Source organism: Cricetulus griseus, chromosome 8 (genome assembly GCF_003668045.3).
Source record: "Cricetulus griseus strain 17A/GY chromosome 8, alternate assembly CriGri-PICRH-1.0, whole genome shotgun sequence".
Taxonomy (NCBI): Eukaryota; Metazoa; Chordata; class Mammalia; order Rodentia; family Cricetidae; genus Cricetulus; species Cricetulus griseus.
Genome location: NC_048601.1, coordinates 2,047,416 through 2,060,269, shown reverse-complemented (window position 1 = coordinate 2,060,269; position 12,854 = coordinate 2,047,416). Strand labels below are relative to the sequence as shown.

At 44.9% G+C, this 12,854-nt stretch overlaps 1 protein-coding gene across 5 annotated transcripts in view; it reads left to right on the top strand.

Moving 5' to 3' along the window:
* LOC103164262 (coiled-coil domain-containing protein 91) overlaps positions 1-12,471 on the top strand; it is a 187,437-nt gene extending 174,966 nt beyond the window's left edge. For all 5 annotated transcript variants that reach the window (XM_027430066.2, XM_027430067.2, XM_035449068.1 and 2 more), the window contains one exon: positions 11,389-12,471. In XM_027430066.2, coding sequence (XP_027285867.1) covers positions 11,389-11,499 — 111 coding nt within the window. In that variant the 3' untranslated portion in view covers positions 11,500-12,471. The remainder of the gene's footprint in view (positions 1-11,388) is intronic.
* Positions 12,472-12,854: the final 383 nt, after the last annotated feature.

The window sequence follows — 12,854 nt, the reverse complement described above, 5'->3', positions numbered from 1 at the left end:
CAATTCTGTCTGCAAACCCAATAGTTTTATTTTTTTTACAGTAAATTTGTTCATTTTCTATGTATGGCCTGGTTGCCTGTAAAATACATACTGTTTTTTTGGATACTTCAAAACTTCATGTGGGGTTTGTCTGTTGTCAAGTCATTTTAGTGGTTAGTCATCCTTAAAATCTCTGTCATTTATAACCAGTTTTGGTATCTTACTTGATAAATGTATCTCCCAAATGCACTTCTTTTACTACCTAAGGTTTTCTTGAGGTGTGTATCCTTTAAAAGTATACGTTCAGAATAACTGGGTATTATAAACAACCTTAACATCCGTTGCGTTCTCTAATTCCTGCCTTGAGAACTGAGAGGCAGGTTTGAGAATGCTGCCTTTCAGGGATACTATCATCATCATCATCATCATCATCATCTGTGCTGAGATGTTGTCTTTGGCCTGTCCTGTAGCTTTACTGTTTGATCTGTACAACTAATGTCTTTTGTGGGCTTTGTCACATAGGAGTTTGGGGGGATATTTTTCTGATCAATTGTTTCCCTTCGCAAATATTTTCATGTACTGTAAAAATACTGATTTTGCGCGTACTGTGCATGCATGTGTGCGTGAGAGTGTGTGTGCGCGCGTGTGTACATGCATGTAGTCATGTACTTGCAGAGACCACAAGAGGGCCTTAGATCCTCTTGGAACTGGAGTTGGAGGAGGTTGTAAAGCCATCATGTGGGCGATGGGAAATGAACTCTAGTCCTCCAGAAAGGCAGCATAAATTTTTTAACCATCTTTCCAGGGTCCTTCATATAGTCTTGTATTTGGGAGTGGAGTAGTCTTTTGCTGTGTTACTCATTCATTTTACAGAACTAAATGAGCTAATTGAACCATTTCCACTGAAAATTGTTCATGAAGCTGGGTGCAGGTCCATAGGGTTTAAATGGTAAAGAGGTTTAAATCCACAGCTGTGCGGGTCACTGGCATTTTCAGTTCAGGAAGCCCTTTGAAATGACCGTGAGACAATGATATGGAGTCAGTCTCGGAAAGCACAAAATGCCAGCCAGCTGCCCGTGGTTTCTGGGATGCAGCCCATCTGTGACTTGGCACTTGTGATTTCATTTCCTCTAAACATAGATGCAGAAACTGTTCCCAACAGACTTGAGAGCCACACCCTTCCTCTGAGCAACCCCCAAATGTGTCTCAGCTTCAGGTCAAGACTCCTGGGAGAATGAGCGCCATATTGGTGCCTTTTAGACTAAACTATGAACTGCTGAACTTGGTCACCCTAACCCTTTAATCCTACCTCGAGGAAGCTTTAGCAAGTGCTCTCCTGGGTCAGCAGTGAAGCGTAATGGTGGTCTCCCTCCTCAGACATCATCCCTGCTTTACCCTATTTCTTTTATACCTAACCCAACTGGGCAAGGCTAGCCCTTACTTTATTTTCTAACCCCCTTCTACCACCCAAAGACTGTTAGGTATTTGTAAAGTCTGTATTGTTAAGCATGCCCTCTACAAGCAAACTTCTGTGCTTTCTTTGAAGAAATAGAGCCATAAATGAGGAACTTGTTAGAGCCTCTTACTCTAGATCTTCCTAAAGGAGTAGATAGGATCCCTAGCCGCTCAGAGACCATAAGATTAGACTAACTGCTTGCTGTGTTTATGTTGAGCAGATTTAATGCATATGGCTCTGTTCTGTGTAGTGACCTTTCCCAAAGACTTGAAATTGTGTCTTTCATCCAGAAGAACCTGGAAATGCATTGCAAGAGCCATCATCTTCAGTTTGCATCCAAGCACGGTGACACTGATAGAGTAAAAGGGCCGGTCTTTGAGTGAAGTCTTGCCATGGAATTTCTGCCTGGCAGTGGTCTGCAGGTGACTTGTCACGTGCCCTCTAGATAGTTCTCCCTTCCATTCCCTGCATAACGTCATGTGTTTACGGTAAAACACAGAGTTAAGACACAGTCTTTGGTCCGTCCCCTTAATTGAGTCCTTATAGAGGAAACTTGTACCCACAGACAGTGGTGACCTGAGGTTAGGCCTGGCGTCTCACTCATCTCCCAGGGGTGGTGTGCACTTGGTTTTCAGAAGGAGAATCCCACCCCTTATTAATCTTCTCTCCCAGTACAGTGGACTAGAGTGTTGGGAGAGCCTGGTTATATGCAAAGGTCAAGTAGTTTTTCCAGCTTCACCTATAAAATATAAAAGAGAAGCAGGAGCTCCCTTTATCTGAGAATTCAGTAATGGGGATGGGACGGGTTTTGTTTTTTTTGGTTTGTTTTTTTTTGGGGGGGAATGCTCTTTATCGATTGTTTCGAATGCATAAGAACCATACTAATAGGTCAGAGTTACTTAGTTGACAAGAAAGAAAATGACCGAAATAGAAGAAAAGGCCACATACCAGAGCTTCTATGCCAGGCTCACCTGGGGGTCATAAATTCTAACCTCCAGACTGCCAGTTCTGCTTTGTAATGTCCAGCTGACGTTAGAAGGCAAGGAAGCATAATTGCTTCCTTACTTGCTTGCTCTCTCTTGCTCAGGCTCTCCTGAAACTCACTGTGTTGTCCAGGCTGGCCTTGGTGATCTTCGTCCCTCAGCCTGTCAAGTCCTGACATTACAAGCACGTGACACCACACCCAGCTCCCTTCACAGACTCTTCAGTGATGAGGATTGCATTCTAACGATTGCTCGTTCAACCCCCAAATTAAAGTTTCCAGCTCAGCAAACTTCCAGTCTTACCCATCTAACATGCTGAGCCTGTTCCCACGTTCTTGTTCACTACCTAAAAGCTGGGTTTTCAAGGCTGATGAAATGGCTCAGATTGTATGAACATCTGCTGCTCAGCCAGGAGGACTGGTGTTTGGATCCCAGCACCACATCTAGTGGCTCATAGGTGCCCTTAACCCCAGCTTCAAGGGACCAACATATAAGGAGTTCAGCGTGCTTTTTAGGACTTGGTGGGCAGGCTCTCTCTGTCTCTGTCTCTGTCTCTGTCTCTGTCTCTCTCTCTCTCTCTCTCTCTCACACACACACACACACACACACACACACACACACACACACACACACACTTGTGTACACTCCAACAGACACATGAATAAAAGTGGGCTCCTTTATCTAGTGTGTAACATTTCCCACAGCACAGACTGGAGGTGGCAGCATTGTAAGGCCATCTGGGCATTTATAGTCCAGAGGAGCACAGAAGCCAGGCCAGGGCTGAGAACTTGGAGTTGCTGGGTCTAGGTACTGTCTCTGGTCATGGTCCTTGGGACTTGACGCTCTTCTGTGTTGTTTCTATGACCTCGTTTTGTCTGTAGCATCGAACTCCATCATTCATGCTGCAGAGTGCCAATCAGAGGCTCCAGCAAGTATATTTTTGAAGGTAGGATGAGGAAAACCATGAGAACAGAACTAGGGAAGAGCAGGTGTCCCTAGTCTTGAGCACCAAGGACTTCCCCTTTCCTTCTGCTGCTGCTTCCTAAAAACCACATGATCCTGGTTGGTTTTTGTCCCCAACTTGATACAAGCTCGAGTTATCTGGGAAGAGGAACCTCAACTGAGAAAGGGCCTCCGTACATTTCCCATAGGGAAGTCCGACAGGTGTTTTCTTCACTAATGATTGATGTGGGAAGACCCAGCTCACTATTGGGGGTGCTGTCCCTGGGCAAGAGGTCTTGGATTATATGAGATAGGGGGCTGAGCAGTGAGCCTTGAGAAGCAGCGCTCTTCCATAGCCTCTCAGTTCCTTCCTCCAGGTTCCTGCCCTGCCCTGACTTCCCTTCATGAGGGACTACAGCTGTGAGCTGAATTAAAACCCTTTTCTCCACAGGTTGCTTTTGGTCGTGGTGTTTATCACAGCAGTAGAAAGCAAACTAGGATAAAGAGTGCTCCAAAGATGGGCGCGTTGTTCCTAGACTGTCCCTTGGTGAAGAAGATGGAAGCCTTCTACCAAGGCTTAGCAAGTTTTACCATCAACCCTCCCTGAGCAGGGCTGCCCCTGTTTTTATTTCTGCTTTTTTCAGCTAAACTTAGTGGGGAGTGAAAGCAAACCTTTAAATGTACTGGATGAAGGAGGTTATCGTTTCCTCCGTTCCTGAGCCTAGCTGGGAGGCAGCAGCGACTCTGAGAGGGGCAACAGGAAAGGGACTTCTTCCCTTCATTCCCTTGGGAACATGAGGCTGTTTTAAATGTTCCAGGTGGTTGGTATAGTTGGCAGTGATTGGCTTTTCATGATCATGTGTACACTATAAATCCCTGAAGATGAAGAATGTTTCAAGGTGGGGTGGGGAATCTATTCACAGTAACTTCCATTCAAGTTACTGGTGCTTTAATCAAACTGCATGTGTTCAGTTTAGGGCACTAAGTAATTAAAACCTCTAACCAAGTATGCACCCAGGCCACCCAGCCTCTAGACCAATGGTGGACATGAATGCAGAAATGAACTAGCAGAGGTCACCCAGGCTTAAGATGGCTGTGCACTTCAAGGTGTGCTTAGTACCACACAGTGCGGGATGAATCAGAAGCCTTTGTTTCATCGGGTAGAAGGGAGTTCCACAGTTTGTCTGTGCAGCCGCTAACATTTCCAGACTTTTTAAGGCAGCATTTCTTCCCTGCTGTATTTAATAAGCTGAGTGTTCTCTAAATGTGTCTGGTGTGTTTTCAGGGACCCCTTTGTGTGTTAATTTCTCAAACTTTGGAATCCCCTGTGGAGGGAAGATGATTGCATTGTTTAATAGCATCTGCCAGGTTTTTTGGCACCTTGACAGGCTTTTGCACTTGAGTAACACAACGTAAAGAACCCCTGTGTATTTATAGTGAAATAGACCCTGTGCCAAGGCCCCCAGTCATAACTGAAGCTCTTATCTGAGAAGGCCGTGCCGTGTTGAGGTTGGAGGCTGGGGTGTCACACACACCTGGTGTCAAGTCCCAGCTCTTCCACTTGGGCAAGTCATAACCCTTTCTATGCCTCAATTGCCCCATTCATACAGTTGCCAGGAGAATAAAAACATGACTTAGGGGCAGTCTCTCAAGACAGAAACACCCTGGGAAACTCTGTCCAGCTCCTCAGACACTCAGAAAAGCCATGTCTGGCTTCTCAGACACTCTGGGAATCAGTGTCCAGCTACTTGGGTCCTCAAGAGATCCGTGGCCAGTTCCTCAAACACTCCAAGTGGTAGTATCCAGATTCTCAAGGCAGAAACTCTGGGAAGCAGTAGTCAGCTTTCCTTCTTGAAAATTTTAAATCCATGGCCTTACTTTCTTGCATGTGTCAGAATTGCCATTAGCAGAACTAGAACTGTGGGAACCAGGTCTCTCCCTTAGATCCCCCGAGCCTGTCATCAGGAGCCATGTTCTTGACTCTGGGGGTACTACCTACCAACTCCATGTCTACTTCAGGGCACTCTTTCCTGGCTGAGCATTGCCCCTGAGCCTGTGGAGCTGAGCAAGACAGTGTGCTGGTATATGCTCACACAGGAAGATTCTAGAGTGGGTGCTCATGTTCTGTGTGGCCTCTGTGGTAACCTGAGATAAGAGGGCAGACTGCTTCAATGTGAAGAACTTGATTCAGATGGTTCGAGAACAGAGAAGTTTTTACCCTAAGACATCTTAAAACAAAGCAACAGCCAGCCCTCCAGTTGTGGCCAGTGCAGTTTAGACTCTCTGTACCACTTACTTGCCTTTTATCTACTCTCCATGAGCATTTGCAGTCCATCTGGAACACAACTCCTTTCTGCGGTGACTCCTGGGATGCATTGGAGACATAAACCCTGAGCTGGGTGTCATCAGGGAGTGTGATGTAGACTGTGACTGCTCTGATGAAGAGTCCAGACCCACATTCTGAAATTCAGGATGAAAGCAGCAGGCACAGCCTGGGTTCAAACCACTGCCCAGACTGTTGACTCTTTCAGAGTCTGGCTCATTCTAAACACATATCTTATGTGACACTCACTTCCCTGGTTGATTCAAAGTCTCTATCAACATGGTGTATGGCAATGTCACAGATACATTCCCAGAGAAGGGCTGTGAACCTGACCTGTAGCTTTCTGTGCAGTGTGGACTCTCACACCAGACTTACTTATCTAAAAACAGAGGAAAACCCTTTAGTAGGGAAACTCCTGACAGCGGGCATGCCCATCATGACGTAGTGCCAGGGAGCCTCTGTTGACACAACCAGACACGTTATAGACAAAGCTTGACAGTTTTCAACTCTAGTGAGGCGGAGAGACAGGAGAGAGGAAAGGTGGCAGTATTCATCCAGAGGTGTCAAGGAGTCACAGTGCAGCCCACACTGAAGAAGCATCCCGTGTGTTCATGTCTGTCAGCCATTTGTGATGGCTAAGAAAAAGTCCAGGATCTTATGGCCATGCGTGTGTGAGTGCATGTGTGTGTTAATGCATGTGTGTGTGAGTGCATGTGAATGTGAGTGCTTGCGTGTGTGTGTGTGTGTGTGTGTGTGTGTGTGTGTGTGTGTGTGTGTGAGAGAGAGAGAGAGAGAGAGAGAGAGAGAGAGAGAGAGTGCATTTGTGTGAGTGTGTGTATGTGTATGAGAGCGTATGTATGAGTGTGTGAGTGCAGGCATGTGAGTGTGTGTGTATGTGCTTGTGTGCATACATGAGGGATCTCGAAGTTGGTATTGATCTTACATCAGGATGAGTTATTGTGTCATCATCCAGAGCTCCTCAGTGGTCTCTGGCCTTGGAGCAGGTTCCTTTGCAATGAGCCTCTGAAGAACCTATCTCATCAAAAACAAAGAAGACTCACCTTGATATACAGCAACCAAACTCAGATGTGTTTAAATGTCCTTTCAAGAAGCTTTGTTTTTTGGTTTTTTGTTGTTGTTGTTAAGTGGGGAGGACTATGGATAATGCAAACCTGGACTCTTAACCACTCAGCATCCATTTTCCATACTGTGATATGGGAGAGTTAGACTGAGCAATTCAGCCTCACCATTAAAGTTTCATAACTGTGTAATCCCAGGACCAATCAACCCCTGTTCTCTATTTGCAGTTTGTTTAGGGTCTAAAATAACTGTTTCAGAAGAAATAAGATCACAGGATATTTTTCAAAATTTGCATGCATGGATTATAAAGTTTGAAAAGCCAGAGAAATATTGCCTGTACTATAAGCATTCAGAGACTTCTTATCCTGGTTAGATTTTAATCAACGTGGCACAAGCTAGAGGCATTTGGGAAAGGGGACTCACAGTTGAGAAAATGCTCACATCAGACTGGCCTATAGGCAATGCAAACCTGTGTGACATTTTCTTGCTTAATGATTGTGGGAGGGCCCAGCCCACTGGGTGCAATGTCCCAGGCAGGTGATCCTGGGTGGCATAAGAACAAACACTGAGCAAACCATGAGGAGCAGGCCAGTGAGGAAGGCTCCTTTGTAGCGTCTGCTTTGGTTTCTGCCTCAAGGTTTCTGACTTGAGTTCCTGCTCTGACTTTTCTGATGATGGGCTATTACCTGAAAGTGTAAAATGAAATATACCCTTTCCTCCCCAAGTTGCTTTTGGTAGTGTTTTGGGGTTTTTGTTTGGTTTTGGTTTTGGTTTTGGTTTTGGTTTTGGTTTTTTTTTAGACAGGGTTTCTCTGTATTGCTTTGGAGGCTGTCCTGGAACTCACTCTGTTGACCAGGCTGGCCTCGAACTCACAAAGATCTGCCTGCCTCTGCCTCCCTAGTGCTGGGATTAAAGGCATGCACCACCAATGACCGCCTATGGTGGGTTTTTTTTTAGAGCAATAGAAACACACCCAAACTAAGACACTTATCAGTGTTCATTTTACCCAAAGACTAATAATATTTAAAGGGAACATTTTATAAAGTACCCAGGAATAAACCTAACCAAGAAAGTGTGAAAACCTGTACAATAAAAAAAGTATATGAAGTTGAAAAAAGAATTTGAAGATACAGACCATGGAAACACCTTCCATGCTCCTGGACTGGAAGAATGAATATCATAAAATAGTATATTACCAAAAGTAATGCACATATTCAGTGAAATACCTCTCAAAACCCAAGTAGCATTCTTTACAAAACTAGGAAGATCTTAAAATTTGTATGGAAACATAAAATATCATGACTAGTAAGAAGCAGAAAGAATACTGCCAGATGATACCACAGTACATGACTTTGAACTATAACACAGAGTCCTAGTGACAAGAACAGCACGGCACATAGAGCAGCAGAACATAGGATCAAGAAATAAACTCACACAACCATGACTACCTACAAACATCAGAACACCCGGGGCTGGGTGGGGGCAGCTTATTTAACAAGTGGAGTTGACAAAAATAGATGTCAGATTGTAGTGTGAAGTTAGATGCCTATCTCTGACTGTGAACCGAAATCAGTTCAAGTTGGATCAAATGCCTTCATTTAAATGCTGAAGCTGCTAGAAGAAAACATAGGAAAAACACTTGAAGGCATAGACGCAGGCAGAACATGTAATTCTGGGAGCACTTGGAACACCCCCAAGAATCGACAGGCATGAGTATGTAAGATTGACAAGGGCACACAGGAAAGGAAACTGTCAGAATTGAGAACCGGTGGCCCCCTGTCATGCTGCAAGCAAGGACTGGGTGTCTGGAATATGTACGTAAGTGCAAAAATTAAAATCCAAACCCAGCAAACAGAAAACCCTGCCGATAGATAATGGACTGGTGAAATGGGCAGAGTTCTCCGAAGAAGGAACCCAAGTGACCGGCAGGTGTTTAAAAGTGTTCATTGCACATTAAAACCAATTTGCTTTTTTACCTCATTCTAGTCAGAAGGGCCCACATTCTAGTCTAATCACATGATTGGCGGGGGTTTCACAATAACTGCCATGCCCTAGCTATATCACACCCAGACACATACCCTAAGGCCTCTGTGTCCCCCACTGAGATGTTTGTACAACCCTGTTTATTGCTGCTCTGTTCATAGTAGCGAGGAAGTAGAGTCAACCTGGATATCTGTTGACAGATGGATAATGAAAAAAAATGTAGCGTATATCCACAGTGGGATTGTATTTAGCTATGTGCAGAATAAATGATCTAGTCTGGAAATTATTATACGAACCAAAGTAACCCAGACTGAGAAAGGAAAGTGCCACGTGTTCTCTGTCATGTACTCATCCTAACAGCTGACGTTCGGGACTGTGGGGGTGGGCCATGGAACCACAACGGGACCACTGACGGGGGACGGGGCAGGAGAAGTTGTGCAGAAAGGAAGTGGTCATGAAACACGTGTGCTGTGACCATAGGGGCTGCCGGGGGGGGGGGGGGGTGAAAGGTCACAGGAGGATGAACAAATTATGTTGGAAAATGCCAAAATGAAACCTATGAATTTGTATGCTAATACCAAAAGCAATAAAAAATGTAACAGGATCTTTTTTAAAATTTGCATTTCCCAAACTCAGCAGAAAGCCCTTCGTAAAAACAGAATATATCACTACACAAAGCTGTGTAGGGCGCAGGAAGAAAAGCCCCTGTGGCACAGAGGTCACCATAGGACACAGGAAGAGAAGCTACGATGACAAAGAGGACTTCCAGGGTGTGGACCCCACCTGAGCTAGCTGTCCAAGGCTGTTCATTTAATTTACAACAGACAGAGGCATGAAGCCAAAAGCCAAGATGTCAGAGCCAGGCTCTCCTTGTGGGCATCTTTGCTTCTGGTGACAGTCCTTGTCATCTGTCTTCTCCCAGCGGCACCCCCCAACCTTTACACACCACTCCCTGTGGAAAGCAACTTAATGTCCACCTGTTGCTACCTACATAATGAGCGTCTGCGCCATAGAAATTCCACATGCTGAATCTGTACAGAATCGTTTTGCACGCCTTCTAATCTGGATGGTGTACACTTGGATTGTGTGTGTGTGTGTGTGTGTGTGTGTGTGTGTGTGTGTACGTGCACATCCCCTGCACATACTAAAATGTCTTTTTAGCATCCCAATTTCTGGTTGACGTTTGGCCCTCCTGTTGCTCTTGGAATTTAGGCTATGTCAGCCATTTCCCAGTAGATGGCCTGGCCCTCTTTGGGCTTGTGCACAGTTCAGTTCAGTCACCCTCAGGACACTTGACAAGTGTCTCAACATTTCCAGCCTTATTTCTCAAAGCTGAGGATACAGTGGGTTGCAAGGCAGACCATGCCTCTGCTTTCCCGGGGTTCTGTTACAACCCTGTGAGTAGGAGGAATGTTTGTTTGCTTCTATAGATATCCATAGGCATCACGTGACAAAGAGGGAAAGGGTTGAGAGGAAAGATGAGCTGGAACTGTGTTGTGCATGTCCGAAAGCCTCAGATGCCCAGAGTTGAAGGGAGTCTCATCCCGCCCATTCTCCTACACAACCGTTCTGCTAAATGACATCCTTTTTTAGCTGACTCTTGGATACTTTGAAAGTTTTGCCTTCCAGTTTTTTAATCATCTTAAACTTCAGCGGATTATTAAGTGCAGTTTAACAGAGAACTCTCACTTAGATTTACGGGTGCTTATGAAAGGGATATGGCAGTTTTATATTATAGAACAGAACCCCACAGCACTCTCTTGGAGGCTCCCATTGTCTAAGCTGTGGGCACCAGCTTCTCACCGCTATTTCTTTCTGCACCATTAGCGACATTATCTTCATTATCCAGAAAGTTCTGTCTTTGGCAAACCTGGTTTCCATCACTGCATTAGTTTACTGCCGATCTGCTAAAAATAACCGTAATTTAAAATCTCTTAACAGGAGAAGTAGACCTTAAAGATTGATTTTATTTTCACTTATGCGTGTGGTTCTGTCCATGTGGTACAGGCATGTGCCATGTGGGTACGCTCAGAGTCCAGTGAGAGTATCAGGGCCCCTGCAGCTGGGGTTATAGGCAGTTATGAGCGTCTCTATGTGGGTACTTGGGACCCAACTCTGGTCCTCTGCAGAAGCAGTACTTCCTCTTAACTCTTAACTGATATGCTGTTTTCCCAACCCCTCCATTTTTTTTTTTTTAAGCACAGTCCTTTCCACCCCACAACACTTGGCTAAATTGAAGGTATCACCTCATTCCTCTTTCCTCCTGGATCCAAGTGTGATGTAATTGATTTTTTTCCCCGTTCTGCACATTCCAGGTGTTGATAGGATCTTTGAGGGGGTTTGATCTATTTTTTTAAGAACCAGCATGTTTGTTCTCATATTTTATAAAATCATACTGTTGGTCTACATACAACTTCTCCAGTTAACTGCAGGCCACAGTCAGCTGCAAGAGTATAATGTCACTGTCATAGCCCGGATAACGGGCCAGTGTCTGTGACTGCCTGGGGAAAGATGATCGGAAGTCCCACTGGGCTTCAATGCCTCTCATACAGAAAGGCATCTTGGTAGGTCTCACTGGCATCATTAGCTTTCTCCCAACTGAAGTTTCTCTCTCTCTCCTCCTCTTTCTAAACAATCAACAGCTTGATCAAGTCACCCGCCAACGGAGCCTGACCAGCCTGGAGCTGTTCCTGTCCTGTGCCCAGAAGCAGTTGAGTGCTCTCATCGCTACGGAGCCTGTTGACATTGAATAGAGACACACTGACCAACCTGTCCCTATCATTAAGCCTGCCTACTCTGAAGCTGTTCATCTCCTGTGCCTGGAAGCAGCTGAGTGTTCTAAGGGCCACGGAGCCTGGTAGTGTTGAATAAAGGGAACAAGACAGGCTACCTTTACCCTGGCCATTGTGTCAATCAATCAGTAGACTTCTAGTAGATGCCATGACTTAGAAAGATGCTTTTGATTTCTGTTTCAACTTGGAGAGTTGGTTTCCAGGTCAAGGATGAGCCAAAGCAGTTATCTAGAAGAACCATCACTGGATCTAACTTATTCTCTATTATTTTATTGGAAGTAGCAATGGAAGAATACATATGGCCCAAAGTCATGAAAAAGTGGTTGTTATCCACAGTTCGTGGGGTAAACAGTACAGCTTCAAGTGGCCTGGTGAACACTACCTGGTAAAGGATTACCTCTCGACTGCCTCATTGTGATTGGTGGGACAATACCACTACGTAACCACACATCTATGTTTCTAAGTAGAGTGGATAGAAACACTGACTGACATGGCCATCGTTGTGACTAACCTGGTCGCTTCTCTAAAGGTCAATCTGCGTGTTTTTGTTACTTGATCAAAAGTAAACAACGCTAGCTGACCAGGCTTTGAGTTGATGCCCTGTTTAACCCCGGGTTGCGTGGCACAGTGTTCTTGCTTCCTGCTCTTCTTCAGAGGCTCTGTAAATCATTTTTCACAATCTAATCTCTAGAAAGAACATAACTTGGATTTCTAATCTATGGGGATTTAATCAAGTATTAGACATATGGGGTCATCGGGATGTTAATTCATGAGCAGTGTGCTCCAATGTGAAATCACCACGAGCAATTTCACCATCAAAACTGACCACAGTGTACCTTTGCGGATGCTGTGTCTCTACCCTCATTGCTTCTGCCTTCAGGGTCTGTGTATTTCTCTGGGATTTCTCAGTATAATAAAGAAACTCCAAAAAGATGCTTGGTTGTCAGGTTATCTATTTCTCTCAACTGTTTCTTCCTCCCCACCCCCACCTACCCCCATCTTGAGTCTGGGTCTTTCTGTCTCCGTTTTTCTTTTGCATCAGTAAAGCATTTCACAGTGGCTAATTCTAGTGACCTTAATAACCAAAGCACTCGGCCTTCAGGATGACTGATCAACTAACAGTCAGCTAATAGTTCCTGACTACTCATTGATAGGATTGATAGGATTTAGCTGAAATCACTGTGTTCCTAAACAGTGTCCCATAAGAACCTGGAGCCACCTGTAGAGAGCAACAGCAAGCCCGAGGTGAGTCACCAGGGCCTGAAAACTGTAAAGCAAGTTTTTCCTCTCCCACTGTTGTTTGGTGACTAAGTTCC